General features: G+C 49.2%; 11 protein-coding genes across 11 annotated transcripts; 5 read left to right on the top strand and 6 right to left on the bottom strand.

Annotated features, from left to right (window-relative positions):
- Positions 1–1,048: 1,048 nt before the first annotated feature.
- BDV37DRAFT_284568 (EthD domain-containing protein) lies at positions 1,049–1,474 on the bottom strand (the record flags this gene model as incomplete). Its single annotated transcript, XM_032087525.1, has 1 exon — positions 1,049–1,474. One exon carries the CDS (start codon positions 1,472–1,474, stop codon positions 1,049–1,051), a length of 426 nt encoding a protein of 141 aa, XP_031939915.1.
- A 675-nt stretch (positions 1,475–2,149) lies between these two features.
- Positions 2,150–3,415, bottom strand: BDV37DRAFT_252270 (uncharacterized protein). Its single transcript, XM_032082404.1, has one exon. The coding sequence runs from the start codon at positions 3,273–3,275 to the stop codon at positions 2,562–2,564; it is 714 nt and encodes a 237-aa protein (XP_031939914.1). The 5' UTR covers positions 3,276–3,415; the 3' UTR covers positions 2,150–2,561.
- Positions 3,416–4,444: 1,029 nt separating this feature from the next.
- BDV37DRAFT_284566 (esterase/lipase family protein) lies at positions 4,445–5,723 on the top strand (the record flags this gene model as incomplete). The annotated part of the gene is made up of 5 exons (XM_032087524.1): positions 4,445–4,593; positions 4,641–4,878; positions 4,926–4,982; positions 5,030–5,335; positions 5,388–5,723. 5 exons carry the CDS (start codon positions 4,445–4,447, stop codon positions 5,721–5,723), a joined length of 1,086 nt encoding a protein of 361 aa, XP_031939913.1.
- A 1,650-nt stretch (positions 5,724–7,373) lies between these two features.
- Positions 7,374–8,583, top strand: BDV37DRAFT_252268 (aldo/keto reductase family protein). The gene is made up of 2 exons (XM_032082403.1): positions 7,374–7,876; positions 7,954–8,583. Exons 1-2 carry the CDS (start codon positions 7,390–7,392, stop codon positions 8,460–8,462), a joined length of 996 nt encoding a protein of 331 aa, XP_031939912.1. The 5' UTR covers positions 7,374–7,389; the 3' UTR covers positions 8,463–8,583.
- A 1,301-nt stretch (positions 8,584–9,884) lies between these two features.
- On the top strand, positions 9,885–12,263 carry BDV37DRAFT_272752 (putative MFS transporter; the record flags this gene model as incomplete). Its single annotated transcript, XM_032084933.1, has 10 exons — positions 9,885–10,211; positions 10,270–10,354; positions 10,530–10,718; positions 10,779–10,972; positions 11,034–11,140; positions 11,201–11,361; positions 11,440–11,525; positions 11,558–11,777; positions 11,843–11,971; positions 12,049–12,263. 10 exons carry the CDS (start codon positions 9,885–9,887, stop codon positions 12,261–12,263), a joined length of 1,713 nt encoding a protein of 570 aa, XP_031939911.1.
- An 862-nt stretch (positions 12,264–13,125) lies between these two features.
- On the top strand, positions 13,126–15,320 carry BDV37DRAFT_295145 (DMT family transporter; the record flags this gene model as incomplete). Its single annotated transcript, XM_032089796.1, has 3 exons — positions 13,126–13,541; positions 13,611–14,353; positions 14,519–15,320. The coding sequence occupies 3 exons, from the start codon at positions 13,126–13,128 to the stop codon at positions 14,776–14,778; spliced, it is 1,419 nt and encodes a 472-aa protein (XP_031939910.1). The 3' UTR covers positions 14,779–15,320.
- On the bottom strand, positions 15,321–17,128 carry BDV37DRAFT_155630 (actin-related protein 2). Its single transcript, XM_032079065.1, has 7 exons — positions 17,027–17,128; positions 16,908–16,954; positions 16,693–16,836; positions 16,390–16,615; positions 15,767–16,332; positions 15,640–15,717; positions 15,321–15,570 (listed from the first exon to the last, which is right to left on the bottom strand). The coding sequence occupies exons 1-7, from the start codon at positions 17,043–17,045 to the stop codon at positions 15,484–15,486; spliced, it is 1,167 nt and encodes a 388-aa protein (XP_031939909.1). The 5' UTR covers positions 17,046–17,128; the 3' UTR covers positions 15,321–15,483.
- Positions 17,129–17,709: 581 nt separating this feature from the next.
- BDV37DRAFT_155619 (NAD(P)-dependent oxidoreductase) lies at positions 17,710–19,077 on the top strand. Its single transcript, XM_032079064.1, has 5 exons — positions 17,710–17,752; positions 17,807–17,995; positions 18,045–18,376; positions 18,452–18,589; positions 18,645–19,077. Exons 1-5 carry the CDS (start codon positions 17,735–17,737, stop codon positions 18,901–18,903), a joined length of 936 nt encoding a protein of 311 aa, XP_031939908.1. The 5' UTR covers positions 17,710–17,734; the 3' UTR covers positions 18,904–19,077.
- Position 19,078: 1 nt separating this feature from the next.
- On the bottom strand, positions 19,079–21,547 carry BDV37DRAFT_155601 (bZIP transcription factor). The gene is made up of 3 exons (XM_032079063.1): positions 21,486–21,547; positions 20,792–21,395; positions 19,079–20,714 (listed from the first exon to the last, which is right to left on the bottom strand). Exons 2-3 carry the CDS (start codon positions 21,309–21,311, stop codon positions 19,609–19,611), a joined length of 1,626 nt encoding a protein of 541 aa, XP_031939907.1. The 5' UTR covers positions 21,312–21,395; positions 21,486–21,547; the 3' UTR covers positions 19,079–19,608.
- Positions 21,548–21,746: 199 nt separating this feature from the next.
- Positions 21,747–23,650, bottom strand: BDV37DRAFT_155590 (GTP cyclohydrolase II). Its single transcript, XM_032079062.1, has 2 exons — positions 22,215–23,650; positions 21,747–22,156 (listed from the first exon to the last, which is right to left on the bottom strand). The coding sequence occupies exons 1-2, from the start codon at positions 23,421–23,423 to the stop codon at positions 22,127–22,129; spliced, it is 1,239 nt and encodes a 412-aa protein (XP_031939906.1). The 5' UTR covers positions 23,424–23,650; the 3' UTR covers positions 21,747–22,126.
- Positions 23,651–24,525: 875 nt separating this feature from the next.
- On the bottom strand, positions 24,526–26,199 carry BDV37DRAFT_284558 (SAGA-associated factor 29 family protein; the record flags this gene model as incomplete). Its single annotated transcript, XM_032087523.1, has 3 exons — positions 24,526–24,808; positions 24,867–25,392; positions 25,638–26,199. The coding sequence occupies 3 exons, from the start codon at positions 26,197–26,199 to the stop codon at positions 24,526–24,528; spliced, it is 1,371 nt and encodes a 456-aa protein (XP_031939905.1).
- Between the last annotated feature and the right edge of the window lie 21 nt (positions 26,200–26,220).

The raw sequence follows: 26,220 nt of genomic DNA, 5'->3' as shown, positions 1-26,220 counted from the left end.
AAGTAGTGATTCTAGTTCGAACACCTTGTGTTACTGGCGCGGATACTCTCATCTGGAGTATCCGTGGGACTTTCGATTATCGCTAGTATTGTAGCATCTACCCTCATGGGTAGAGTAGTCATACTACAAGGGAGTGAGTCCCCCAGTAAAATGCACAGTCGCTGCCAGAAAGGCATAACCCTCACTTTGAGGTGCATTGTATAGGTAACCGCAGCAATATAAATACCTATTTGACTATCGGGAGTTTCTAGTCTTTACATAATGGATACCTTGAAGATCTAAAGATAGGGAATCCAGACGAACCCCTGATGCTGCGGTAGAGGCTGAAAGTGGAACTTCCAGTCTATATACTCAGCCTGATTTTGTTACGTGGAAGATAGAAGACGATGTTCTCTCATTCCACAATACCGCACCATCCATAGCGTCTCTTGTATTTGTATCTTCTCTAGCTCATGTTGCACTTACATGGCGTATAAGATCTATCAATGTGTTTCTTTTTTGAATAGAATGCCGACGCCTTCAATGTTCAATATCATCCGATCTAAGCCAATCGGCAAAGGTTTGGATGCCTTTTGTGATAATCTTGTATCTGTATATAAAGACACAGGGATTCACAGCATTTATGCCTAGAACGTTACGGCTTTCGCGCCAATATTGCTCAAGTTATTAGGTTTCCTTCAGGCGGTAAAACACAACATACAACAGTCTGACATATACTTTGTCGACTTGTTATTATTCCTCGTGATGGTAAGAAGCAGGGGGCAATTTGAAAGAGGTTTTCCAGTAACACCACCGGAACCTAGGGCGCTTGCTTCCATGGGATAATAAGAACAGAGACTAGAACAAGCGAAAATGGATGACGAGAATTGCCAGGAAAGAGTCAATTATATTAGTCTTTACTGGCACTACTTCCGACAGCCGATATGATCCACTCAGAAATTAGAAGACATTTGCTTTTAGCACTAGTAGTGAGGGTCCAGACAAAAAAAAAAGATTGATAGGTTGAGAGCTCTTTCGTGATCTTTTGGATGGTGATGCATGACCGTTCTTAGTTGGGCGTATCTCTCGTATCAGTAGTAATCGTTTGCCCGATGAAAACACCCGTCACCCACGCGGAGAACTTCTCCTCGTCCTCTTTGATCAATCTCGAAGTCTCCTCATCCTCAAAGAAAGCCCAGTTGGCGTCAAAATGCGCCTTATCCCGATACGTGAGTACCGCCACCGCGTCGTAGTTGAAGTCCGCCTGGTTGCCCATTAAAACAGCCGCAGGAAAGTCAGGCGGCCCGTCTCGTTTCACGTAGTGTCGCTCGTGAGTCAGAGGGAAGGTATCCCCGGTGAGGTTCTTCATGAGGGGAATGTGGACATTCTCGTAGTGGTCGCGGTATTGGTCCGGGGTGAGACCCTCTTTCCGACGGCCAAACATAAGCAACTGGAAGCCAGACGTGGTAAGGGTTAACCCCGAGGCAAGCTTCATATTGAAGAGCGACGTATAGGTGTGCTAAGCGTGGGGTAGGATAGGTATCGTGAGTGAGATAACGGCTGTTGTTTCGAAAAATGAATACTATTTTGCCTCTGTCCCCAGCCTAATGAGATAAAGTGGTCACGGCTGGCATACCAGGGAGCCTACGTGGGTATTCATTAGCCTTGACATAGGAACAAATCGATGCTCAGTTGGGTGGGATCGTCGCTATTAGGGCACTGGCGGCCCCGTATTTAAGCTTGGCAGGGGGCCTTAAAAAAATCCATTCTCTCTCCTATAAATCCTGTATCTTGAGTTTAAGTACTAGATGAGCCAATACGATGTGCTCACATACTGGATGCTATTGTGTACTGGAAGTTGCCATGTCAATTTCACCGGGGGGTATGTTGTTGTTGTTGTTGTTGTTGTTGTTGTTGTTGTTGCTTGCCTCAACCCCCAAGAGCAGTAGACTTGGCTGCTAGTGGGGCATCTATAATGTACTGTACCATGCTAAACTCTTCACGAGTGAACACAAGGCTCTATTTGTCGCCATGAAGCACACACAAATAGTTACAAATTAACTTGGAATGAGCAGGAACTGCTTATGCAGTGATTTTATCCTGTAGTCATATGTTCACCTTACACCAAGCATTTTGCCTTTCGGAAGACAACAGTTAAAAGAAATATTCTGTAGCTGCGAGCTAAGTAACTAAAGTCATCCATCCATCCATCAGACTATAGAATAGCAGCGAAGGGAGATATCTGGGCCATGAGGATCCTGTGCGTCTCCGCCTACCACGCAGGGAATGGCGGGCGGATGAGATCTCCGATAGCTGACAGACAACCTAAAATGAACAAAAATATGTCAAAGCCCAACATATTTTGCAGGGCTATCACGCCTCGGATACCTCCTCTATCGACTGCGAGAATGACCGGAAGCAACGCGGTGAACAAGTCGCACAGCGCTGGCACCGTGGGGGTCGCTAGGGACTATTCCCCATAACGCACTAACGAACGTACAAGCTTGTTCCAAACGTAAAGTTTGTATAAACCCAATGTCAAGGGTTCGAGAAAAACGATTCTGGGACAGCAACGAATCCCGTTAAGTTGAGGTAATTCCAGAGCTGCTAATAGAGCCCAGAGGCGGCATCATACCGAAAGTCTGATTTCCCTTTGCCTCAAAATAGTGACCATCCGCGATTCTTTGTGTGCCTTCCCCGAACACGTTATACTGGCGACATTTATCTCCATACTGGTTGGCAGTACCGGGCTGCTCGGCCAGATCAGAGTCAGTCAATGATGGAGACACTTTCGCCAGCTCCGCTCGAGCATCCTCCAACGGCTTGACCTGCCTCTGGATTTCCACCGGAAATATGTGGCTCCTAACAAGGGCTTCTAGACCCCGCAAAATACCGTCCATCAGCGTCTCGACGCGATGCTTGCCTTGATTAAGAACGATTGCCCGGTACACGGTAGAGCTGTATTGGCCATCTGTCTTCTTCGCCATCTTTTTGAAGATCTCCAGCAGCTTGTCAGCCTTCTCAGCACAGCTAGACACAATAGTCTTCAGCGCCTTAAATTCGTTGGTGGACAGGGATTTCTTCGTCGGAGCCTTTGCATCTCGAAGGATTTGCTGGACGAAAGGAAGTAGATTGTTCACTTCCCGGAAGGCTTTGGGCAATCCACAGAGGTCTTTGATCGGGTTATACGCCTCGACGATGCCTTCTGTGACCTCGATGAGGCCGGTAATCTGGCGAGAGATATCAGAATCTGACATGATGGACAGAGACTGGGCCGCGGATTGAGTCGACAACATTTAGACTGGACTTGCTGCAGTTAAGCTCAATCGTAATGTTGGTGAACAGCGAAGTCCTTTCTCGCCGCTGGGAGGGCGTGCCAGAAGAGAAAAAGTAGAGGGCCAGACACGGAATGATTTGGGGCGATACAATGCACAACACTTTCCTTCACTCGGGTTTGCCGCTTATCTGCCCAACGATCTTGTGGTTGTTGTGAGGGGGACTTTTATAGCCTCCGTGCTTGGCGCGTCGCTCGTTTATAATTATGGCCAGTCAGCTCAGCACAGACATCCCCCAATTGGCGCTAAGAAGTGGGGAAGAGGAGTGAGGGAGTCAGTGTACTCCGGAGTATGCAATCGGAGTATTTCGAGAGTCTCCATAGCACCTTCCACTCTTTGGAGTGCTTCTACATGGAGTCTTCCTCAACGTCCAAGTAGCCGCCGAGGAATTTATGTGGGGCTGCAGTTGTGATTGCTCGCTCCGTTCCTACCACTAATACTGCGCAGGAGCGAGGTGGAATCTCGAATGCAATTTTTATCGAAACTATAATTCTTCTATTCTGGCCCTATAAATCTCAAGGTGCTATGAACCAACGGCGCTAATTTAGGCAGTGCGATTGACAGGCAGCGTTTTGGTTTGCCCTAAGCGTTTGATTTGCTACGACTCCTCACCTTGTGTAAACTAGGAGTCGAGGTACATACATTAAGCGCCCGCTTGCTTCGCACTGACTTAAATAAAGAGAGCTGCTAATATATCACAAACACCCCCTGTTTGCTGTTATTGGCCCATCCAGATCTAACTAGCTATAATCCAGGACAAAAATTCGGACCCCGAGTGCCATGTACTAGTATACCGAGGCACCTCCTCTCGGCAAAAGTATAGGGCGAGATGTGAGCGCTAAGCTCCGCCGATGTTGACGAGCTGCGACGGATCTTCTTTGACACATTAAGTGTCTTCCAAAAATATATGAGGCTGGCGCTTAGTTTGAGAGCGTACATGAACTGTTCTGCTTTCTCAATGGCGGATGGAAGCGCTTCTCCTCTCCAAGGGAATCAATCAGGGCGTCACGATACCTTGTCGCCCGCCAGTATTGACAGGGTTTCCTGTTATTAAATATGCCCTGCCAGCCTTGCTTTAATATGGCAAGTAATACCTAGGATTGTGATTTTGACGGCCAAACAAAGACACCATGGCTTTAGGCGTAACGACGACGAAACAAATCCTACACCGGCTGCGGCTGCGAGCCAAAGGTCAGGGTAGTACATCTAAATGCCAACCGAGAAAGACCTTCCCTACCGGACTCAAATTGCTCTGTGGCCCAAATGATGCGACAATTGAGTATGTGCCTTTCGGGGTTTAGAGAACATGGCTGATGTTTCCCCCAGTATCGTATTTGTCCACGGCCTGACCGGCGATCGCGATGCGACGTGGACTGCCCCAGGCGAGGGCGAACCTTGGCCTAAAACCCTCCTCCCAGCCAAACTTCCGACAGCCCGCATCCTCACATTTGGATATGACGCATATGTGGCGGACTGGCGAGGTGTAGTATCGCAATCTGTTATTGCCAACCACGCATGGAATCTGCTGGCATCTCTTGCAACGTACCGAGACAACGACGCCACGGTAAGGCGGTCACCGCTACTGATGCTATAACACACTGACACACACAGAATGAACGACCGGTTATATTTGTATGCCATAGCTTGGGCGGGCTGGTCTGCGAGGATGTACGTATCGTCTGATTTTGGGGGGACTGTGCTAATGCCCATCCCAGGCCTTGTTAACGTCGAAACAACGACCAGAGCCGCATCTCCACGGTATCATTCAGTCCACTCGTGGTATTATCTTTCTTGGGACACCGCACCATGGAGCGGGCCTTGCTAAATGGGCTGAGATTGTATCCCGATCAATTGGCCTTGTCAAGCAGACGAATCCCGACATTGTCAACGTTCTCAAACGCGACTCCGAGGTCCTTGCGCGGATCCAAGACGGCTTTCACACGATGGTGCGAAGTGTAGAACCGCCACCGATTAAGGTCACTTGCTTCTATGAGGAGCTACCCGTGCTGGGGATTGGTTTTGTAAGTCATGCAAATTCGGGCCTCTTCTCGAATGCTGACGTCTCGGCAATAGGTGGTTCCACAGGATTCGGCCGTCCTACCGGGATATGTCCCTATTGGAATCCACAGTAATCATATGGATATGACCAAGTTCAGTGGTGTCGACGACCCTGGGTTTGTGGCTATCTGTGGAGAGCTGCGTCGCTGGATTAAAGATATAAGTGCGACCAAAAACTGCCGTGAGGCCCGTGACAGTTCATCGCCTGCTGGACAGGCCGGACTTGCCCGCCAGTACGGAGATAATAATCAGCAATACATTCAATTCGCTGAGGGCACACAGAACATTGTAGGCGGCAACCAGTATCAGGCGCAGGGAGATATGAATTTTGGCATGGTGCCGCCTAAATAGTTTGCAAAGAGCAAGGTGGCACAGGAGTTGATACCAATGCCGAGGATCGACAGGATAGAAATGCTCTGTGTATTGCTTGTATATAGGATATGACAACAATGTCCAGGTTTTGTCGCACAGCAGAGCTAAGTGATATTTATTTAAATATAATCTCGAACCTCTCTTTGTGATACTCGTATGCTTCAACATGTCATACCACACTGTGATGTTATAAAACCCTTCTCTACCGAGGACTAATATCATGATCCGACCGAATAACAACCCCACACGGCTTTAGCTCACCACTTTTCATTTTCCTAATATTCTCCTGGATGATTTCCTTGTTCGCCTCCTTGTTTTTCTCGATCCACGCTTTCTTCTCTGCCGTCAGGGCTGGACTGTAGGTTGCGCATGATATTGGATAATTCTTTTTGGCCAGGGTGGCTGGTGGCAGTCATTATTTCGTTTTTATTTGGACTGACAGGCAAGGAGTATTGTCAGGAAATCTCTTTGAAGATAGTCATGACTGATCTAAGATGGGTAAGCTACCATTTTATATAGGTAGCAATGAGCCACATGACTTGTTTCAGTGTATGTGTTGTATTGTTTCCGCAAGACAACAACACCCAATAGAAGATGAGAGTAAGACGAGAACCCTGCAATCCGTGTGAATTGGACCTCGAGAACACCAAACCCGGATCTACCTAGAAAATTGGTCTCACTGGCGTGAAATTTTCTTTGTATATATACTAGATCTCTAATTTCTTGTTCTAGACACCCATCTGGTTGCGAGTTCATGGAATTGTCATTACATTATCGCCTATTTGCAAACGCAGAGGCGGTATCCAGAGTTGTACACAGTACAGGGCGATTTTTGTCAAAGACAATGGCTGGAGGGGTCATCTAAATAATTGTTCAAAGACCTTTTATAACTTGGAAACCTGGATCTATTTCCTATTCGGTCTTGGCTGACTTCTATAGGGGACTTGATCATTCATATCAACTGCATGTGTGTCTGTCCCGCTCATCTCTGTTTAAGATTCAAGTTATAAGTAAATTAGGTCAGTATCTATATTTGATCTACAAACACATACCTTAAGCACAGATGAAGTGATGATTCGCGTTTGGGACGTTTACTCACTTGACAGTTGGCTACGATGTTTGCTATTATTCGTATTTGTGATATGTTAGCCCCCACTATGACCGTGCATTAGCAGATTCTGCTAACAGAAGAAGCTGTACGGCTATGAATGCACTCGTGGAATGTTTGACACAGGCAGACCAGTCGAACTCAACTAAAATTACTATATTTCCATACAGCGGATGGCATCAACTAATCAGAGCCTAGTAATCAATGAGAGATGGTTTTGGTGCTGACGGGGATAGACCAATGACGTGATGGAAATCTTATCTCCACTATGAGCATCTCCGACATTTCACCACTTGTACCCCGCAAGCACATTTACTGGATGAGTTACCTTCCCTACCACTGCTTTAATTTCGCTCAATAGAACCAGAGAAGTATTTCTAAGGTATGTCATGTTGCCAGCATGTGGAGGACGGTAGCCGTGTACTAGTATGTTGGACGTGACTGAGATCTGGCTACCCCGCAGAACCCCGTGATTTCTCGAGTACTAGGATGCCTTTAGTCGCGCAGAACCCCCTGCCAAGGGCCCTTCTAGGCCTTATGACATTCGGCCCCGATGAGTCTAAGGGCGCTCGGATCACGTCTCTCGAAGAATTCAACAAGTGTCTCGACTATTTCCAACAGCAGGGATTCAATGAAATCGACACTGCTAGGATTTATGTTGGCGGGGCGCAGGAGGCTTTTACAGCGCAGGCGAAGTGGAAAGAGCGAGGATTAACTCTGGCAACGAAATGGTATCCTCACAACCCAGGCGAACACAAACCCAATGTGCTCCGAGAAAAGCTCGAGCTTTCTCTGAAGGAGCTGGGAACGGATCAGGTCGATATCTTCTATCTTCATGCTCCGGATAGATCAGTTCCTTTTGCGGAGACTCTGGAGGAAGTCAACAAGCTACATAAAGAGGGCAAATTTGTTCAACTGGGTCTGAGTAATTACACGGCCTTTGAGGTCGCGGAAATTGTGACTCTCTGTGCTGAGAGGGGCTGGGTACGACCGACAATATATCAAGCGATGTATAATGCCATTAGTGAGTTGTTCTCATACCAATGGACTCAGCAGCCGGTTTCCCCTCGATTTGAATGGCACTGACCGGTGTTACCCTAGCACGTTCGATTGAGACCGAGCTAATCCCCGCCTGCAAGCGTTATGGCATTGATATCGTAGTCTATAACCCCCTTGCTGGTGGTATCTTATCGGGTAAGTATAAGACAAAAGACATCCCTGACGAGGGAAGATACAGCGACAAATCCACCACTGGCGTACCGTACCGCAAACGCTATTTCAGGGATGCAACCTTCGATGCGCTGCGAGTCATCGAGCCTGAGGTCGAGAAGCATGGCCTGACACTCCCCGAGACTGCGATTCGCTGGATTCACCATCACTCGGCTCTTAATATGAAAGACAATGGCCGCGACGGAATTATCGTTGGCGTGAGCAGCTTCGCGCAGCTGGAAAGTAATCTCAAAGACATCCAAAAAGGTCCTCTGCCCGAGAAGGTCGTTGAAGCGTTGGACAAAGCGTGGTTAATCGCTAAGCCAACTGCTCCGGACTACTGGCACCTCGATCTGAAATACACATATAACACCCAGCAGGCCCTGTTTGGCCCGAAGTGAGCAGCGTAGAGCCCCCTGTTCATAGCTCTTCTCACGCGCTTGATTGGTGTTTCAGTGGCGTGCCTTAGCCAGTTATTTTTGGCACGCAGTATAGACTACTAGTTCTAGAACGCAATGGAGCTGGAATCGATCCAATAAATACCACCGCAAAGCCTTCCCAGCCGCCAAGCCAACTTCCACGCCAGGTACTAGCTCTACAGGATGGTTCTAGGTCGTAGTAGACGGCTGGACCAGGCCCCTGCAAAATGTAAAATGATACTTGCATACTGGGCTTCTATGACCGGGAAACATAGCGGTCTTTGAGATCACCAGGTGAGTACATATCTCCGTATGCAAGAGTGGCGGGCATATTGCGGACAGTAGTGGTTCTATACCTCAAACCAAACAAATGATGAAAGAAATAACACCATCAATAGTATGTCATTGGCTCAGTCCCTTACATTCCAACAAGTTCCAGATCTGTGAAATGTGACTTCTTTTCCTGCCACCAAGAAGGAGTGTTCGCTTCCACCTGAACAGCGTGCATAGTCCTTGCGCAAAATGCCCGGCTGCTACCTCACTTTCCTCTTGAATTCCAACAAATTTCGCAGAGACTCAAGTTTTGCCAATGGCTTGGTCCGAATTTGCCTGCCTGGTTGTCCTCACATACTGCATGGCCTGGAAAGTACATTCCTATCTCCCCCTTGCAGCAGATAGTGAACAACCTCTCGATTCGAACTGATGCAAGGAAGGTGGTTGAAGTAACGTGGGGAATGTGACAATCTACAAATGTCGAACCACCATCTGCAGCTCTTCCAGACAAGTAACTGTTGGCAACGGTCATATGTAACATATTGCGCAGGATGCTAACAACAGGAATAACTGCAAGGCATCGCACGCCGTAACATCTGCCGAGGTTACTGTCGCTGTTCTGATGATTGTGAAGAACTTGGCCAATCGAAGAGAAGATATGAACCGATATCGTAAACCCAGGCTAGCCTGGATGCTACGATGTGTTTTTCGGGACTTCCATTTCTCTCCACCCGCAAAACGTGCTTTCCAAAAATGCCGCAGTGACACCTTAGCATAGGCTAGTGATGCCTGAGCCCTGAAGACATGGTCAGTAGGATCAGTAGTGTCTGGACCCTACCCAAGAGATTCCAGGCTTCCACAATTGCTGGAGGGCCGGGTAGTTGAAGCTGCATCGCTTTCCAACGTTTAATCATCGAGTCTTGAAGTCTCATGATACCTTGTGGGACTGGTGGCGGAAAGCGTTGGTGGCATTTGCCCACAAGTGATGCCCCTTGAGCTAGATTAAAGTTATTATAATCACTCACACTGAAAGATGAAAGGCTATAAAAGAAACATCATGGCCCTGTACGAAATCGGGCAAGACAACATCAGTGCCGCCGGGACTTCAAGCCATTTGCTGAAAGGACTAAAATGCCGGTTGTTATTGCTCGCTCACTACAAAAGGATGCCATCGCCTCAGCAGAATCTGGCTCCTCAACAACATCAGACGTTGAGAAGGACCCAGTCACCTTGACTATAAAGCCGACTGCTTCCTCTGATCATTCAGCACTTGGCGATACCTCTGACAACCGTCGCTTTTGGTTCCAGCGGTCGAAAAGCTATGACCCAAATGCCATCGCAACCCAGCCGTCAGTGTTCGACGATCCTGAACTTATCTCTGAATATAGACCCCGACCAGAATGGGAGAACGTTCACCGCTTTGACCCATCAGCAAGATGGACCTGGGGCGAAGAGAATGTAAGTTGAAGTCTAGTTTCACGTGGGAGAGTACAACTGTAGTCTGACCCTCATGTAGAAAGCTGTCAGAAAGCTCGACATGCGAATCATGGTACTGGCATGCATGATGATGACAGCACTGGAGCTTGATCGCTCGAATATCCGTACGTGCCTTACCCGTTACAAATAAGATCGGCATCATCTAAAGAAATGCATCCACACAGAGCAAGCCAACGCCGATAATTTCCTCTCTGATCTCGGATTATCTAGGAATGGTTAGCATTCTCGAGCTCACAGATACGATGAACCCAAACTAACGGATTGATTCAAATGATTCAGACTATAACCTTGGAAATACCATATTCAAGCTCTTCTATCTCTTAAGCGAGATTCCTGCCCAGCTGATTGGCAAATATATTGGCGTCGATAGATGGATTCCCATACAAATGACTTCGTGGTCATTGGTGGCTCTCTGTCAGTTCTGGCTGCGCGATAGGACTTCTTTCCTGGTTTGTCGGGCCTTGGTTGGTATATTTTCAGGAGGGTTTACACCCACTGTAGGTGACTTTGGTTGTTAGATATTCTTAGATTCTCGCTTACAGATGCAGATGATCCTCTACCTCTCTTACTTTTATAAGCATCACGAGCTTTCTATTCGCCTAGGGTTCTGGTATTCTGCACAGGCAGTCGCGGACGTTCTAGCAGGTCTTCTAGCGTATGGCATACTGCATCTCCGTGGCTATGCTGGCCAGGCTGGTTGGCGTTGGCTTTTCTTAATCGAGGTTAGTACTTTGAAAATTCTCCTTTTCCCAAGTGTTTTCACGAAGATTGACTGGCATGCAGGGCTCCTTCACTTTATTTCTCGCCATTCTATCTTTTCTTTTCCTGCCACCATCTGTGACGCAGACGGCCAGCTGGGCACGGGGCAAGAAGGGCTGGTTTACGGAGCGGTAATACGCGCCCCGTGTTTGGACCGTACAAGGGTGACACTAACTGGATATGGCTGATAGGGAAGAAATAATTCTGGTCAATCGAATTATCCGCGAGGACCCAAGTAAGGGCTCTATGGGAAGCAACGAACCCTTAACAGCCAAACTTGTGTGGCAGAGTTTCAAAGACTACGACCTGTGGCCACTTTACATGATTGGTCTTATATTCTTGGTACCATATAGTTAGTACACCGCTCTCTTTAGCAGTTGTGCCCTTGTCATACAGCGCGGAACGCTACTAACCTAAACTGTTTGAACAGCAACGATTTCCCAATACTTTACGCTATTAATGACTGATTTCGGGTTCGGGGAGTTCAATGTCATCCTGCTCGCCATTCCATGCAGTGTACGTGGGCTAAACCCTATGCCAATACCGAGCTACCTGGCGATTTGCTGACCAATGAACAGGTCATAGGGATTGTAACGAGGATCATTCTCACCTACGCCGCTGAGGTCCTCGGATCCCTTGCATGGATGGGAGCTGTGGCCCAAGCCTGGACCCTCCCAATGCTTATCTATATGAATGTAGTCGATTTCAGTCAGACCAAGAGATGGGTTGCGTGGACAGTCCTCACTTTGATTCTTTCGTTCCCTAGTCGTATGTTCAATAGTTCCACCAATCCCGTTTCTATCAGATCAAAACTAACAGCTATGTCTTCCTAGCCCATGCACTCCAAGCGGGATGGAACTCTCGCAACTCCAATAGTGTGCGGTCCCGGGCATTATCAGCGGCTATGTATAACATGTGCGTGCAGCTATCCGGGATAATCGCGTCGAATGTCTACCAAGATTGTGAGTGTGACGCGTCCGAAGCCATTCACCAGGGATATGGCGTTCGAATTCCTTGGCTAATTAGGCAACCATTCCAGGGGACGCTCCTCGCTATGTGCAGGGCAATCGAGTGCTTCTCGCTCTGGTGTGCACCAACATCGCTGTGTACGCCCTGACCAAGGTCTACTATATACTGCGTAACCGTCACCGAGATCGGAAGTGGACGGGGATGACGGAGGAGCAGAGAATTGACTACATCGCAAGCACGAAGGAGACAGGGAATAAGCGATTGGATTTTCGGTTTGCGCATTAACTAGTTCACTAAGAGGAAGGCTTGACTAATAGGAAACGTAATCGATGCTTGGCCTTGGAGACCAGAATGAATCATGCATGATTGTTTTACTGTGTATGCTCGGCCAGTTCACCGATTCAGGCCATTGACGCAGATTAGTCAACGCCGCCAAGAACTCCTGGCCAAATATAGAAGGTGATCAGGCGTCCCACCCGGAATCACGTGTGACTGTCCCGCCACGACCCCAAGGGGCTTAGCGCGCAACCCCGTTTCTGGAATCCTCAAATCATTCGCTGCAGACGGCCAAAAGGCTCACGGACTACATTTGAGTTGACCTTCAACTTGTCCTGTCCTTTTTGAATTTCCCTTCAATCTCAACGTCTCCCCTTACATGTGTCATTCCGCCTCCTGCGCCATTAGTCCCCAAATTAAGAACCTTTCATTTTTCCCCCCGTCCTCTCCCGTCATTCGAATTACCATATAGAAACTTAACCGGAACACTTGGCGCAAACGTGGCCGCAGCAAGCAACGATCCCCTGGTGGTTTTGTTATTTATGAGCTGCAGGTCCCCCGACCAAAATCTCCTAATCTACTCTTTCTCGAGAAAGTGCTAGATGCTGATTCCGATCCTTATGCTCTGGTTTTCCTCCGATTCTCTCGTTTTTGTATAAATTCTATGGAGGCTACTGCGTCCGCCTCGGCATTCCCCTCCTTACTCTATCCGTCGTCGACATAAAGCAACGCCAACCTTTGAGTTGATTGAACAACTCCTCCCCCCTTACCTTTGTCTTTTCCGGTTGGATCTCCTGCGCACGGGATCCAGTGGTTGAGTGAAGGTTTTTACTCTTTTCCTTATTTTCTGTGTGTTACGGAAGATTGAGACATGGTGGCTTCAGATAGTTCGCACCTGTTGGGACAGGAGGAGGTCAGGGACACCGAGCCGGTTCTCGACGCCCCCGATTCCGATGAGGAAATGACCACGAATCGACCCCCCATCCACCGGTCCGTTACGGACAGCCACTCGCAACAACCGCTACTTAAAGATGAGCAACGGCGATTCTCAAATGCCAGCTTCGGTAATGGTGCTGCTTCGGAAGGCAGGCCTATGCTGCACCACCATACCCGAAGGCCGACGGTTAGGAGTAGCGGTACGGAACAAAGCGCAGAGCAGGATACTCGGCGAAAATACATCATTGCATCCGGTTTTCTCCTACTGAGTTTAGCAAGTTTCGTGATACAGACCGAGACTGCCGTATATATCGCGGGTGAACTGGGCTGGGATAAGCCCTTCTGTATGCTGTAGGTTTTGCTGCTCAGATCTCCACATCTCATTGTTCAATGACTGACGTCTGCGTGACTAACTCTCAGTTACTTTACACACGGTTCGTGGTCCCTTCTCTGGCCAGTCCAACTCCTTATTCTACGGATACAGAAGAGGAAACTCTCCTGGGGCGCATTCTGGCGACGTCATGTCTTCCTCCTCCGAACGACCGCACAGATGGTCGAGTCTCAAGATATGCACGTAGCCTCCCGCCGTTCCCCGATCCCGTACATGCTCAAGACTACAGCCTTCGTGACAATGGCCCTCACAGTTGCTGGCGGATCGTGGTATCTGGCTGTCAATATGACGACCGCGAGCGACTTGACCGCCATCTACAATTGCTCCGCCTTCTTTGCTTATGCGTTCTCCATCCCGCTCCTCAAAGACAAACTTCGCTTCGATAAGGTATTTGCCGTAATTGTGGCCATTGTGGGTGTTCTCGTGGTGGCATATGGAGATAGAGACGAAGACAAGCATGCGGATGGCACCCCGGGTAAAGGAGAAGGTCAAGTAAACAATAGGCTCTTGGGCAATCTTATCATCGGTATCGGTAGTATACTCTACGGTCTGTACGAGGTACTATATAAGAAGTACGCCTGCCCGCCGGAAGGCACCAGTGCCGGACGCAGCATGATCTTCGCAAACACCTTCGGCAGTCTGATCGGATGCTTTACTCTCTTCGTGCTCTGGATCCCCCTGCCGGTCCTCCACATCCTAGGCTGGGAAACCTTCCGTTGGCCCACCGGAGAAACCGCCTGGATGCTCCTCATCTCCGTCTGTGCCAATGCCAGTAAGTCCCCATATTATAATGAAGCCCACCACCCCAGTAAACCCCCAAGTAAAAACCAAAAACCAACCCCAACCCCAACCCCCAAAGGGGCATACCAAGAAACCCATCCATTACAAAAAAATCAAAAAAATCAAAACTGACCATGCGTTCACTCCATCTAAACAGCCTTCTCGGGATCCTTCCTAGTCCTCATCTCCCTCACCTCCCCGGTCCTCTCCTCCGTCGCCTCTCTCCTCACCATCTTCCTCGTCGCCATCGTCGACTGGCTCCGAACCGGCCAACCCCTCTCCAAATCCTCCATCATCGGCGGCATCCTCATCATCGCAGCCTTCTTCCTGCTGAGCTGGAGTACCTACCGCGAAATGAACGAGGAGAGGAAAAAGTCCATCGAAAACGAACAAGTCGAATCCGACAGCGACGACTAGAATTCACTTGATATCTATCTCGTTAATTAACCGGATCCATGATCCGGTTATGTTAGTCGTTGCTTATCATTTCGGATATTTTTTTTTTTTTTTACCTGAAAAGCCCCGGGTCTGTTTATATCTTACCTTTACCTTCCTTTCTTACTTTTCTTTTTATATGTTTATTACCATTCATTGCTTGAGTTATATTATAGACTTGGTCACTGTCTTTTTGTTACATGGCGGTGTTGATTTAGAGTGTTCGTGGTTTACCCTATTTTTTTTTGGTTTGGTCAATGTACATTTTTACTTCCATTCTTGGTCTTGTACTTTTGGTTCCTTTCTTGTTGGTTATGGGATACAGTGCTGTGTTCGGGGTATAGGAGTAGGGGAGTCTTGAAAACTTCTCTACTTGACACTTCTCTCCCTTGCCGGGGGGTGCAAACTATGCAATATTCATACTACTTCTCTACATTCGACGATGGGTTGCGGGGGAATCTGTGCAAAGGCTCCGCAGGGTCGATCAAGTTGGCTTGGTTTCTCTATACTAGGTACAAGAACAGGAAATGTAGGGCGCAGTGCACGCTGTCCTTAGATCCCTATATGACATGAACATCAAGGGCGATCTCCCAGAGATAAGAGGATGCTGTACATGGGCAGTAAGGAAGGTGTTTAAATAGATTAGGAAAATGGGGGGGGGGAAAGAGGTGAACAACGGTTTTACGTTTATCTGGGTCCAAGCTTCTCCAGGGCACGAGCACCCTGTTCTTGCCATTCTTGTTTGCTGACCCACATATCCTCCTTGTCGGCGATCTGAGAGATAGTTAGATGACCAGAGTTTCAAGCTGTGTATATAAGTGTGGATAGGGCTCAAGCTCTTACCAGGTTAGCAAGGACAGCACCGCCCAGGAAGACCATGTGTCTCCGTCTTGGCGGGTCCTCAATCCGCACCTTGAATTTCTAGACCAGAGTTAGCGTATATCTCCGTGACGGATATTATTAAACATACATTCAGCCTCTCCGGGTCTCCGTGCAATACACGTGTGAGCCACAGCTGCTTCAGCTCCTTCTCCAGTCGTGATGGCAGACCAGGGTACATGCTGCTTCCTCCACTGAGCACGATAGCCTTGTACAAGCTGGAGCGAACATCCACATCGGCGCCCTGGATGGTGTTGAAGAGCATTTCGGCGATACCGGGCTGATCCACGTCCACCAGGTGCGGCTGGAAGAGACACTCGGGAGCCTCGAAACGCTCACTTCCTACACGGATGACCCGACCGTCGGGGAGAGTGTAGGACTCGACAAGAACAGTTGTATCCTCCGAGAGCTGTTTGTCCAACTCCAAATCATAAGAAACGTAGCAAAGCTTCTCCTTAATCTGGCGCACCGTCTCGAAGTCGGCCGTACGGTTCAGGGCATAACCGCGGCGAAGGAGGAGGGCGATCATGTTGCGGGTGACATCACGGCCCGCGACATCCAATCGACGGATATGGTGATTCAGAACTGTAGATTCGTATACCGGGATAATGTGCGTGACACCATCACCGGAGTCGACAACCACACCGCTGCTGAGACCTAGTAGACCATATGAGGTTCTTACGCTCCCAAGTCAAAGGGAGTCCTAGTACATACCCTGGGCGTATAGTGCAAGCACAGCTTGAATAGCGACATATACACCACCGAAGTTGTAGCCTTCCAGCATAACCTCAGCCATCTTCTCGCGGTTCTTTAAGGGATTCATGGGGGGTTCGGTAAGAAGGATTTTGCGACCGGTGGGATCAATGCCCAACTTCTCATAAAAGGTATAGTTCCATAGATGTTGCATGTCATCCCAGTTTTTCACTATTCCATTTTCCATCTATCCATTGGGCACGATTCAGCAACTTGGAGGCGCACAAGCAGAGAGCGACAACGAGCCGCAAGGAGGGGACGTACAGGATAGCTGATCTGAAGCATTGATCTGGCAGCGGCAGCTTCATCTCCGCACATAATATCCTTGACAACAATGTCGCCAGCCTGTTCCTCAGTTCGCAGTATGGGCCGCCCCACTATTGAGGGGAACTGATGCTCGGGGAAGTTCTAACGAACAGCAACCAAGTAAATAAATCGCCCTTCGAATATTATATAGATCGTGCCAGTAGAGAACATACCTGCGCAGCATATCCGACCTTGAGGAAACCGGTTCCTCCGTCGAGCACTGAAGGCATGGGTTAGTTGACAGGACGGGAGCACCAGGCAGGAGCTGTCAGGAGCGGAGGATCAAGCTTACCAATGGGCATCTCCGCCATGGTGTTGGATGCGAATTACAAAGATAAATGCTTAAACAATTCCAAAGTGACAAACAAACGCAATCATGAGGATGTGGTCAGGGGTGGGGGGAAAATCTGGGGGAGTTGATAGAGAATATGAGGGGAAGGAGAACGAGCAACGTTACGGACTGGCGGTGCAGTCAAGTCAGTCGTCGTCACTGTTGCCCGTGAGTGGAATGCCTGGGTGCCTGAACGCCCGATGCCTGGGGACTGTTAACTCCGACGAGCTCACCTCCACAGGACATCGTACTACTACTAAACCACTTTATCAGCCACGATTGTAAACTGAGTATAACGAATTGTTCCCGCAGGACCAAATAAGCAAAATGTTTCTTCTTGGTTGTGGACTAAGGGCCACCTCGGCTCTCAACATCCAGCATTAGCCATGCCAGAATCCTCACAATGATGATTGATGGAGGTGAGAATTCCATGTATAACCGCTTAACATAGTATACGATGGACGTCTATAATCATGGCCGGTCAGTCAAACCATTCTCATGGTAAATGACTAGAAACAACCCTGTCGCAGTTGTCCGCCCGGTATCGGGACCGCCCGGTTATCGATTATCGTTAAGAACAACAACAGCATCTACTCCCTTCTCGTAGCTCATAACCTCTCGTATCTCTCACAACCATCCTTAACTCTAGAGCCAATTGTACCATCAAACATGACTCGCATCGGCTGGGTATGATCAGCCCAAGAACCACTAAACAGCAACGTTACTAACCTATACAAACAGTATGGCCTAGGCTCCATGGGCCTAGCCATGGCCTCCAATCTTCAAAGACACCTGGCGACCAAAAACGCCATGAATCTAATCTACTCGAACCGGACCATGGCACGCGGTGACCCTCTCAAAACCCTAGGTGCGACCCCAGAGACCAGCTTCGCCAAACTCGTCGGTCAATGCGGGATCATCTTCACCATGGTGCGTACAGCTAAAACAATCGCATTCCATAGAACTAACATGAAAAAAGGTCTCCAACGACACAGTCCTCCAACAACTAATCACATCCGCCATTGGATCCGGACATTCTCTCCGCGACAAGATCTTCGTAGACTGCTCGACCGTCCACCCCGAAACGGTGGGTCTAACGGTCTCCAAACTGAGAGAACAGCAAGCGTCTTTCCTGGCGGCACCTGTGTTCGGCGGCAATCCGATCGCGGTGGATGGGAAGCTCGTCTTTGCCCTTGCGGGGCCGAAGAAGGCCTCGGAGGTGGTGAAACCGTTGATTCAGGATGTTATGGGTCGCAAGGTTATTGATTGTGGTGAGGATGCGACTAAGTCTTCGCTTTTGAAAATTGCTGGGTATGAGATACCTTCTACTCCATTTTTTTTTTCTTCGCTTTTACGCGCTAAGGGAGCAATACTGATGATTATCAGTAATATCGTTACCGTTAATATGATGGAAGCTGTCGGAGAAGCCCAGGTTTTCGCCGAGCGTACGGGACTCGGCACTGGTCCGATGGAAGAGCTCATCGGGGAAGCTTTTGGCGCCGTGGCTGGTGGATATTCGAAAAGGTGGCGTAGTTTAGAATCTCTGCTTTATATTTAGTACATCGCTGACGAGTTACAGATTGACGACCGGTGCCTATGCGCCGCCGTTGGAATCTCGGCCTGGGTTCGGTGTGTCCCTTGCTATTAAGGATGCGAACCATGCATTTGCCATGGCGAAGGAGCATAATGTTGAGCTTCCCGGTCTGAAGGTCGCGCATGAGAACATGGTGGCTGCGAGGGAGTATGCTGGCGAGTGTCTGGATAGCAGCTCAATGTACGGCGTTTTGCGTCAGAAGGCGGGAATGGCTTTCTGGAATGAGAAGAGTCGGAAGGAGTGAAGTTGGGATTGGCCCATGGAAGAGATGGATTCATTTATCATTCAGACATTAGATTAATTTTTGAGCGCCACGTAAATATGGGAAATGGCTCCCTGGCTTCCATTACTACGAGGCACAATGGAGGCGAGACAAGGCGGGATCAAATAAAACACAGTTCCATTTGGATTTGACTATCTATACCTTCGAGGTCTAACTGCTGCTGCTGCTGCAGTCTCTAGTATATGGCACTAATTCTAGATCTACGTCGGGTGTTTCCCGACAACTCAGGAGGATCCTAAACCCGATCTTTCAGAACATGAAGCGGATGAGGCTATCGTGTTCAGAAGTTCTATTGTTACGATGCTATATCCCAAAGGTCAGTATGTTTACCATTCCTCCATACACTGTACAGCCAGCATAATTCGGAAAACTTCTACCGTTTTTCAGGCAGTTGTGTGGTAAGTATCCGAGTGGCATGCCAAACATGGTAGAGGAAAGAGTTAGGGACAAGAATCACCAAAAAAAAAAAAAGGAAACCCAACACCGAAACGAAGGACGAAAGACAAGGAGACGCCTAGAGAATGTATAGAGGATAATCTCAAAAATGGATACCCCGCCTGAGCCTTGTGACCGGAATTGCTCAAACATATATATAACGAAATTCCACCGGACTATCTGTCTATACGGTGGCTGCTCGGGGAAGATTGGCCCGTACTGAAGATACGGTTAGGGCTGGTTCTTAATTCTGGCTGTGTCAGCCAAGGACGGATACGCTTCCGCAAATGCAGGGCCGAGACTCCAATTGTTGAGGTTGCGTAGATGCCTTTCAAAGACGGGATTGATGATCAACTCATCGTTATCTCCCGTCGACAAAAGACAATCTGTTTCCTCATATGGCCAGTTGACTGACAGTGTATGCGTATATGGTATAAACCAATTGTCAAAAGGGTAGTCCTGGTGTGCCATCACGACGCGATCGCGCATCCGTGGCCACGGCAAGTAATCAATCCAGGCGGGGTGTGGCGTTAAAAGTTGCGATGGGCGCGGAGTCGACCATTCTGGTAGCCGATCATAATTTTCAGGCGTTGGGTAGATCTGCCATCGCATGAGAAGGAACATGACATATAAGACAGCTACTTGCTCCGGAAGGGAGGAAATATCTGGAAATGTGCGCAGGATATCAGTGAACACCTTCGACAACGGATGTGAGTAAGCGCCTTTTTCTGGGTTGAGCAGGGAGGAGACACTGGGATAAGGAGGCCCCACTAGCTTTTGCTGGGGGACCCCCGAGGCTGCTTCGCGCTGCCGATGGTGGAGAAAGTCCAACAGGATGGCATCCAGCGTGCAGGTTGGTGTAATGTTTCGGATTGGCGTCATGTAGGCGGGCAGAGAATGCTCCGCCATGGATCCGTGGATCGGCGATGGGTAGGCCGGAGGAGCGTTCATTGGGGCCGCTCGGAAGTTTCCCGGCGAGCGACGGAAGCCCTCCACTTTCGGAACTTGTTGTGATGCATCCAGTAGAAAGTTAAAGGCCATCCTTTCATCGTTCCCAAAATCCAACCCATGCGTCAGGTTATGCCGCTGATAGTCAAACGCAATGCGAAACGAAGCCGATGCCCCATTTGTGGCGCTTTCGCGCCGGATGGTGCCTAACAAAGGCGCCGAGTGTGTGGATGACGGCGTTTCGATTCTCGCGGAAGCTTCGGAGTAAGAATGGTCGACATTGGTGGGCCTGGTGTCACCGAAGCAACTGGTTTTTGCAAATGGTAGTGCTGTAGACAAAGGGGGGGCCGAATGCGTGCCCGAGGAAGCGGCTGCAGCGGCGGGAGGATCTGGGAGCGCCTATTTAGCTCTAATGATCCCTGAGAACATGGGTGGGTAGTTTTACGGCACCAGTGGTCAGACTTACTAGCACTAGACGCTTCGTGCTTCCCGACTAGAGGCTGAATGACGTCCATGATCGCCTTCAATGCCTGTTTGATGTCGCGGTTCTCGGCTTGAATGGCTTCATTCTGCTTCAGCGCCGCCTGGAGATCCAAAAATGGCTTCTGGGAAGAGAGCTCGCGGACGCGGTGTTCCAGCGAATCTATATGAGCTTTAGTCCTCTCACGAATTGCCCGTTGAGCCTGCCGGTCGTTGGCTCGTTTCTTCGCCAACTGCTCGGGAGTGAGATTGGCTACACCTCGTGCGGAACTACTATTCAACTTGCGTTTCCGCCCCGCAGGCCCGCCAGTGTCTGGCGCCGGTGTTTCTGCATCTGCATCCGCGGACGTCAATGCGGATGGCGTCGGTGAATCTTCCAGTTTCACATATTCCGAGTCCAAGTTGACGGGGTCGGTCGCGACTGGAGTCTCCCGGGTTCCCGAGGAAGTAGAGTTGAGGGCCGGGGAAGGGGCCACATCATTCAGAGGAGGCAGGCGATTGGCCATGACCTCCTTCTCACGTGGTTATCGGAACGTCAGGGCCATTCAAGACGGCCGGAAGGATTCAGACAGGAGTATCCAGGATAGTACCTGGGATCATCAAAAGCTCAGAAAGGATCAGCATCGACGTCGTAAAGGAAAAGAAATGGCGTGGTGTGAGAAGAAGAAGAAGAACGATACTTTTTCAGCCGACAACGTTTCGGGGCATGACTACGAACGAGTCTGGAACAAGTGGAGTCCCGCTGAACTTTATCGTTCGAACCCTTGTCGATGTTACCTCAAGAATGCCGCCAGGATTATCGAGACAAATTAATTGTCGTAATTGATTTGATCTCGCCCGTTGAAGAGTGCCGGCAGTGGCGTTCCCGATCGACCGTCCGATGGGAAAATTAAAATCAAAACCACAGCCTAACCCGACTGTAGGAGTCATACAAGTTGTACCCCGGAACCTTCACATGACAATTTGCCTGCTTGGTCTCTTTTTAAGTTTACGATACCAAAAATGTATTAACTTTGTATATGGCAAGCCAAAAGCTCGAACGGTCACTCCCAAACCCCGGTAACGCATCACAGACAATGCCCAATCTAGTAATATCTCATAATGCCCAAGACGTAGTCCGACGTAACACTAGGTATAATGATCGTATAGAGAATAGGAAAAGATGAGAGATATACAGCACCGCAGATACGACAAGCAATCCGAATAGAGCCTTTTATACAGCAAAGCAGCAAAAGCATCGAAGGAACAGTACCTCCACGTAAAACTCATGGGGAAAATCGTGCAAGGCATGAAAGCAAAGAAGATTGGTGAACTGGATCCTTTATTGGAGCATGTGACCCATCTTCGAAATCTATCGTGTTGTTCGCCATGTTAGTACTCGCATCGGGATCAGTGGGGGGAAAACCGACCTTTGTCCGCAAGTAACCTTCGACTTCAGAACTCGTAATTCCCATCTTTCCGCCGGTTCGCCAGGCCAAGGGCACCATCGGTACTCTTTCCTTCACAACTACTTCCCGATTCGGTCCCTCAACCGCCCGGATCTTGTCCGGGTTGTTTGTCAGTAGGCGGATTCCATGTGGGTTGGAATCAACACCGAGACCGAGATCCGCCAACATCGCTGTGGCAAGACCGTAGCTTCTGGCATCTGCAGGATGTCGAAGGAGTAGATTGGCTTCGACGGTATCCGATCCAAGGTCTTGAAGATTATACGCTTTGAGCTTTTCTCCGAGGCCAATCCCGCGGCCTTCTTGGCGGAGGTAAATGATCACGCCGCCAGATGCATTCGAAGGCACCGATAATTCTTGCTGGGATGCCGCCTCATTCAAAGTTTCCATCGGGAGAGACATCAATCGAGCCGCCTCGTCGAGCTGTTCACCACAATCACAGCGCGCGGACCATGCCGTTTCGCCGGTGTAACATTCCGAATGGATCCTAACCAGCGGCGCTTGATTTGTGTTATTCTGCGCTAACTCGGGTGTCTGTGACGAACTAGGGTGACTTGGGGTACTCCGCCCTTGTCCACTAGAAGCGCCCTCGGTATTTGCGGTACTATCATGCCAGCTGCTAACTCGGCCGGGACGGAGGGTACCGATGTATGCCCCACGGATCATTCGGTCCATTTCTGTTTCCCCCGGACGGACTGCGTCCAGACTTCGGGATCGAATACTGTTTCCGAACACAATTGCTAGATGCTCTTTGTTGTCTAAGTCATTGTGGTAGAGGTGAAGGAACATCTCGGCCCCATTGGTGGTTGGGATCCGTGCGCGAACAATACATTCGACATTTGGAAGGCAGGAGAGGAGCTTAGGGGGTTTGGTGTGCGTGGGTTGTGAAGTCTGCTGAAGTAATTGCGCGTGGTTTAGCGTACCACCTGGTGTTGCTGGGGGGGTGAAGGAAGGGGAGAGAAGAGAGGCAGGCACTGCGGGGGTGACATCGCCTCGGGTGTGCTCTGTGGCGTCAGGTTGATTTGAGGCATCACCACGGAGCTCGCCTATTCTGCTGTTCAATGATGGTGTAGCCACGGAGGTAGAGTCCAGAGGTATATCATCGACCACTTGATGAGAGGAAGAGTCCTGCGCCGTGAATGCCGGCGAGGCGTGAGATGGTAGGTTCGACATGGCAGAAACGAGTAATGCGATTGCGGAATCAGGGTGAGAAGAACAGTGCTTAAGCGACCATATACATATGATGGGTATGAATTCAATAGATAACAGAACGCGGTCAAGGGTTAATCCAATGTGAGAACAGGCGCATGCTCCAGAAGGTCAGTCAATTGTACCGAGTATGATCACATTGCCATGCATATATCTCCCTCGGATCCGCGGGAATGACACAGCACTTGGCGGCGCATTGGGGCGGGGGAGGGTTTGGCATGGCTGACTCAGGTTTTCCATTAGTCAGGCCTGACGGTTTACATTAGTCAGGTGCCCTTCCAGAATCCAGACGCTCACATCCAATGATATGATGTTAGAAACCCCCATTTTTCCTTGCCTCAAAAGTTTCTGTATCCCGAAAGTTTTCTTTGACCCAAAAATTTCCAACTGTTATTTTGATTCTATTTCTTCCCCGGTTTCAATGACTTCAGATATTTTCCATCCCACCCCTCGCTAACAGCTCAATTGACGATCGCATTTGATCGTGGAAATCCCATCTTATCGCGGTTAGAAGATAGACCGGGCTTTATTCGGTCGAATGCTCTATTCGTTTCTACGCCGTATACACTTATTACCTAACAGATTGCCATATCCTGAAGAATTTCCATTGAAATTAAGGCATCCCGCCTTAAGATCGGCGTCCTATTGGAACATGATACCCGCATCGGACTTATTTCGCAAGAGTATCTGAATTATGATCTACTTGGCTTCGCCGACCTTAAGAGGGATCAAGCTTTACGCTGGCCATACTGATGCATAGAATGCCTGAGCTTAGCGAAACTAGTCAAGTCAGTCAAGACCATTGATTTCTAGGCACTAGTAGTACTATCCTAAGCTGGCCCAATCAACCATCAATTGCGAGGACGCTTCGATTCCATCCAAGACTCCTTCCTTAAATTTGTATCAATTTAGTTCAAAGGGTATCATCATAATCACCGAATACTTGGGATTCCAATATGCAGTATTTGTTGTCGTGTTCGCTCTTTTTCCTTTTCCCTTTTTTTTTTTTTTTTTTTTTTCTCTCTCTCTTCTTGTTTGTGTAGCCTTTGGTATCTCTTTGCTTCCTTTACTTTCCAGGAATATCAAGGACAAACCTACGGTCCACTTCCATCTCCTTGTCATCTTCCTCGCCTTCAAATTTGAGGCGGTAAGTGTCCTTTCTGGAGCCCATCACTTCCGCCCGGTAGAACGTCGTAGTATCCGGGTATCGAGCCAGAACTTGTTTTCCTACCGAAAAACTTGGTAATGTCGAGCCAACTTGTGGTATTGGGATCAAAGACGCAGCGGTAGTTTTGTAAACCGCTCCCTGTTCGCCATTTTCATTCGGCTCAGGATCCTGTACATCATACCTTGAAAGGATGATCGGTCAGTTGAGAGGTAAGGACGCCCGGGGTCGTCATGCCATACCGCTTCTTATGTCCATCTCCAGATATCCCTTTGATGATGCACTGGATCCCCTCACCTTCGACCCCTTGCTTGTTCTTGTTATGCTTGAAGACTACTTCGGCCCCAACCACCAAATGCCCATTGCGCTCTGCGAGTGTACCCTTGGTGCCTTCCGTCCCTTCCTCCACTTTGACGTGGACATCTCGGCTATCACGGCTGTCACGAGCCTGATTGCTGGATACACTGGAGCCACGTTGGATGCCTCCCTTAATACGACCAGCTTTGTCCGGCAGGGAGGCACCCGAAGGCCCCGGTGAGTCCGTAGCTGAACCATCCACGTCATTTCTCTTCTTACGAGATTTCCCAAGAGCAGCCGCACGGTTAAGTGGCGCCTCTGCTTCAGATGCCTGACGAAGTGCAGTCAGAAGGCCCAAGTTCTTGATCACATCACTCGGCTCATCTTGAAGAATGGCCCTCTCATCTTCGCAAAGTTTAAGCATTTGCCGGTATAGACTGTCCAGCTGGTTATGCTCATGTAGACTTGGCTCTGCGGATGACGATTAGCATGTGCTAGCTACTGAATATGATCTAGCAAGCCCATAGGGCATAGCTGGATGGACTGAGAGAGTTCATGCTGCCATGATTCTTGATAGCATGACATCATCTCAACGCCAAGGGGCCGGGTCATGATAGCGGAGACCCAGGTATACTCCATTTCTTCAGACAGCCAATGTAGAGCAAAAAAGGAAAAGGAAAAGGAAATAAAGAGGGATAACAGAGGAAGGTACTCACTCCCACCATCTTTGCCAATCTTCTCATTCAAGGCAGAGATCTGCTCGGCTAATGACTTCTGTTTATCATTCTTCTCCTTTGCCTTTCGTAAATCCTGTAGGATCTTATTCCACATATCAGTTTCCTCATTGGCCGCCAGACCATTGTCTCTAGGCAGCGGAGGGCCCCTAGGACGATTCCGTGACATGTTGGACGGAGGTGTACTGGGACGTGCAGCAACAATTGGGCGCTGTTGCGGACCTTTACTGTTTCCGGACGAGATCGCAAGCTCCCCGGTTCTAGCTTTCTCGATACTCAAGGCCTCCCAGGAAAAAGCGGAGACAATCTCTTTGCGACGTGCACTTCGCGTGCCACGAGCCGCACCCTGCCGGAGGTCGTGCGGGCGACTAAAGGAGCTCAGAGGCGAGCTTGGAGTCTCTTCAGTAGGGTGCTCGCCTGGCTCGAGCTGGCGCGGAGACGATAATGGTTCCCCGACCTGGCGGCTATAGCTGGCGGAGTTCCCATCGCGGTTAAGCGGTAAGCGCTTGGCTGGCCAATGCACGCCGCCATTGGTGGCACCCATTTTAGTCACGGGAACGCTTCC

This window comes from Aspergillus pseudonomiae (genome assembly GCF_009193645.1).
Source record: "Aspergillus pseudonomiae strain CBS 119388 unplaced genomic scaffold BDV37scaffold_49, whole genome shotgun sequence".
NCBI lineage: Eukaryota > Fungi > Ascomycota > Eurotiomycetes > Eurotiales > Aspergillaceae > Aspergillus > Aspergillus pseudonomiae.
The sequence above is the reverse complement of the archived record's forward strand: the minus strand, read 5'-3'. Positions and strand labels throughout refer to the sequence as shown.

What these genes read in the sequence shown, in the direction of transcription:
- BDV37DRAFT_252270 (XM_032082404.1), bottom strand. Translation starts at nt 3,275, where the DNA reads ATGTTGTCGACTCAATCCGCGGCCCAGTCTCTGTCCATCATGTCAGAT.
- BDV37DRAFT_252268 (XM_032082403.1), top strand. Translation starts at nt 7,390, where the DNA reads ATGACATTCGGCCCCGATGAGTCTAAGGGCGCTCGGATCACGTCTCTC. An exon ending in AGCGATGTATAATGCCATTA is followed by an intron (nt 7,877 to 7,953) that starts GTGAGTTGTTCT and finishes GTGTTACCCTAG; the next exon opens with CACGTTCGATTGAGACCGAG.
- BDV37DRAFT_155630 (XM_032079065.1), bottom strand. An exon ending in GCTTGCACTATACGCCCAGG is followed by an intron (nt 16,333 to 16,389) that starts GTATGTACTAGG and finishes ATGGTCTACTAG; the next exon opens with GTCTCAGCAGCGGTGTGGTT. An exon ending in GAGACCCGGAGAGGCTGAAT is followed by an intron (nt 15,718 to 15,766) that starts GTATGTTTAATA and finishes ACTCTGGTCTAG; the next exon opens with AAATTCAAGGTGCGGATTGA.
- BDV37DRAFT_155619 (XM_032079064.1), top strand. An exon ending in GCGGGATCATCTTCACCATG is followed by an intron (nt 17,996 to 18,044) that starts GTGCGTACAGCT and finishes ACATGAAAAAAG; the next exon opens with GTCTCCAACGACACAGTCCT. An exon ending in GCTGGTGGATATTCGAAAAG is followed by an intron (nt 18,590 to 18,644) that starts GTGGCGTAGTTT and finishes GACGAGTTACAG; the next exon opens with ATTGACGACCGGTGCCTATG.
- BDV37DRAFT_155601 (XM_032079063.1), bottom strand. Translation starts at nt 21,311, where the DNA reads ATGGCCAATCGCCTGCCTCCTCTGAATGATGTGGCCCCTTCCCCGGCC. An exon ending in GCACGAAGCGTCTAGTGCTA is followed by an intron (nt 20,715 to 20,791) that starts GTAAGTCTGACC and finishes AGGCGCTCCCAG; the next exon opens with ATCCTCCCGCCGCTGCAGCC.
- BDV37DRAFT_155590 (XM_032079062.1), bottom strand. Translation starts at nt 23,423, where the DNA reads ATGTCGAACCTACCATCTCACGCCTCGCCGGCATTCACGGCGCAGGAC. An exon ending in AAGGTTACTTGCGGACAAAG is followed by an intron (nt 22,157 to 22,214) that starts GTCGGTTTTCCC and finishes ACAACACGATAG; the next exon opens with ATTTCGAAGATGGGTCACAT.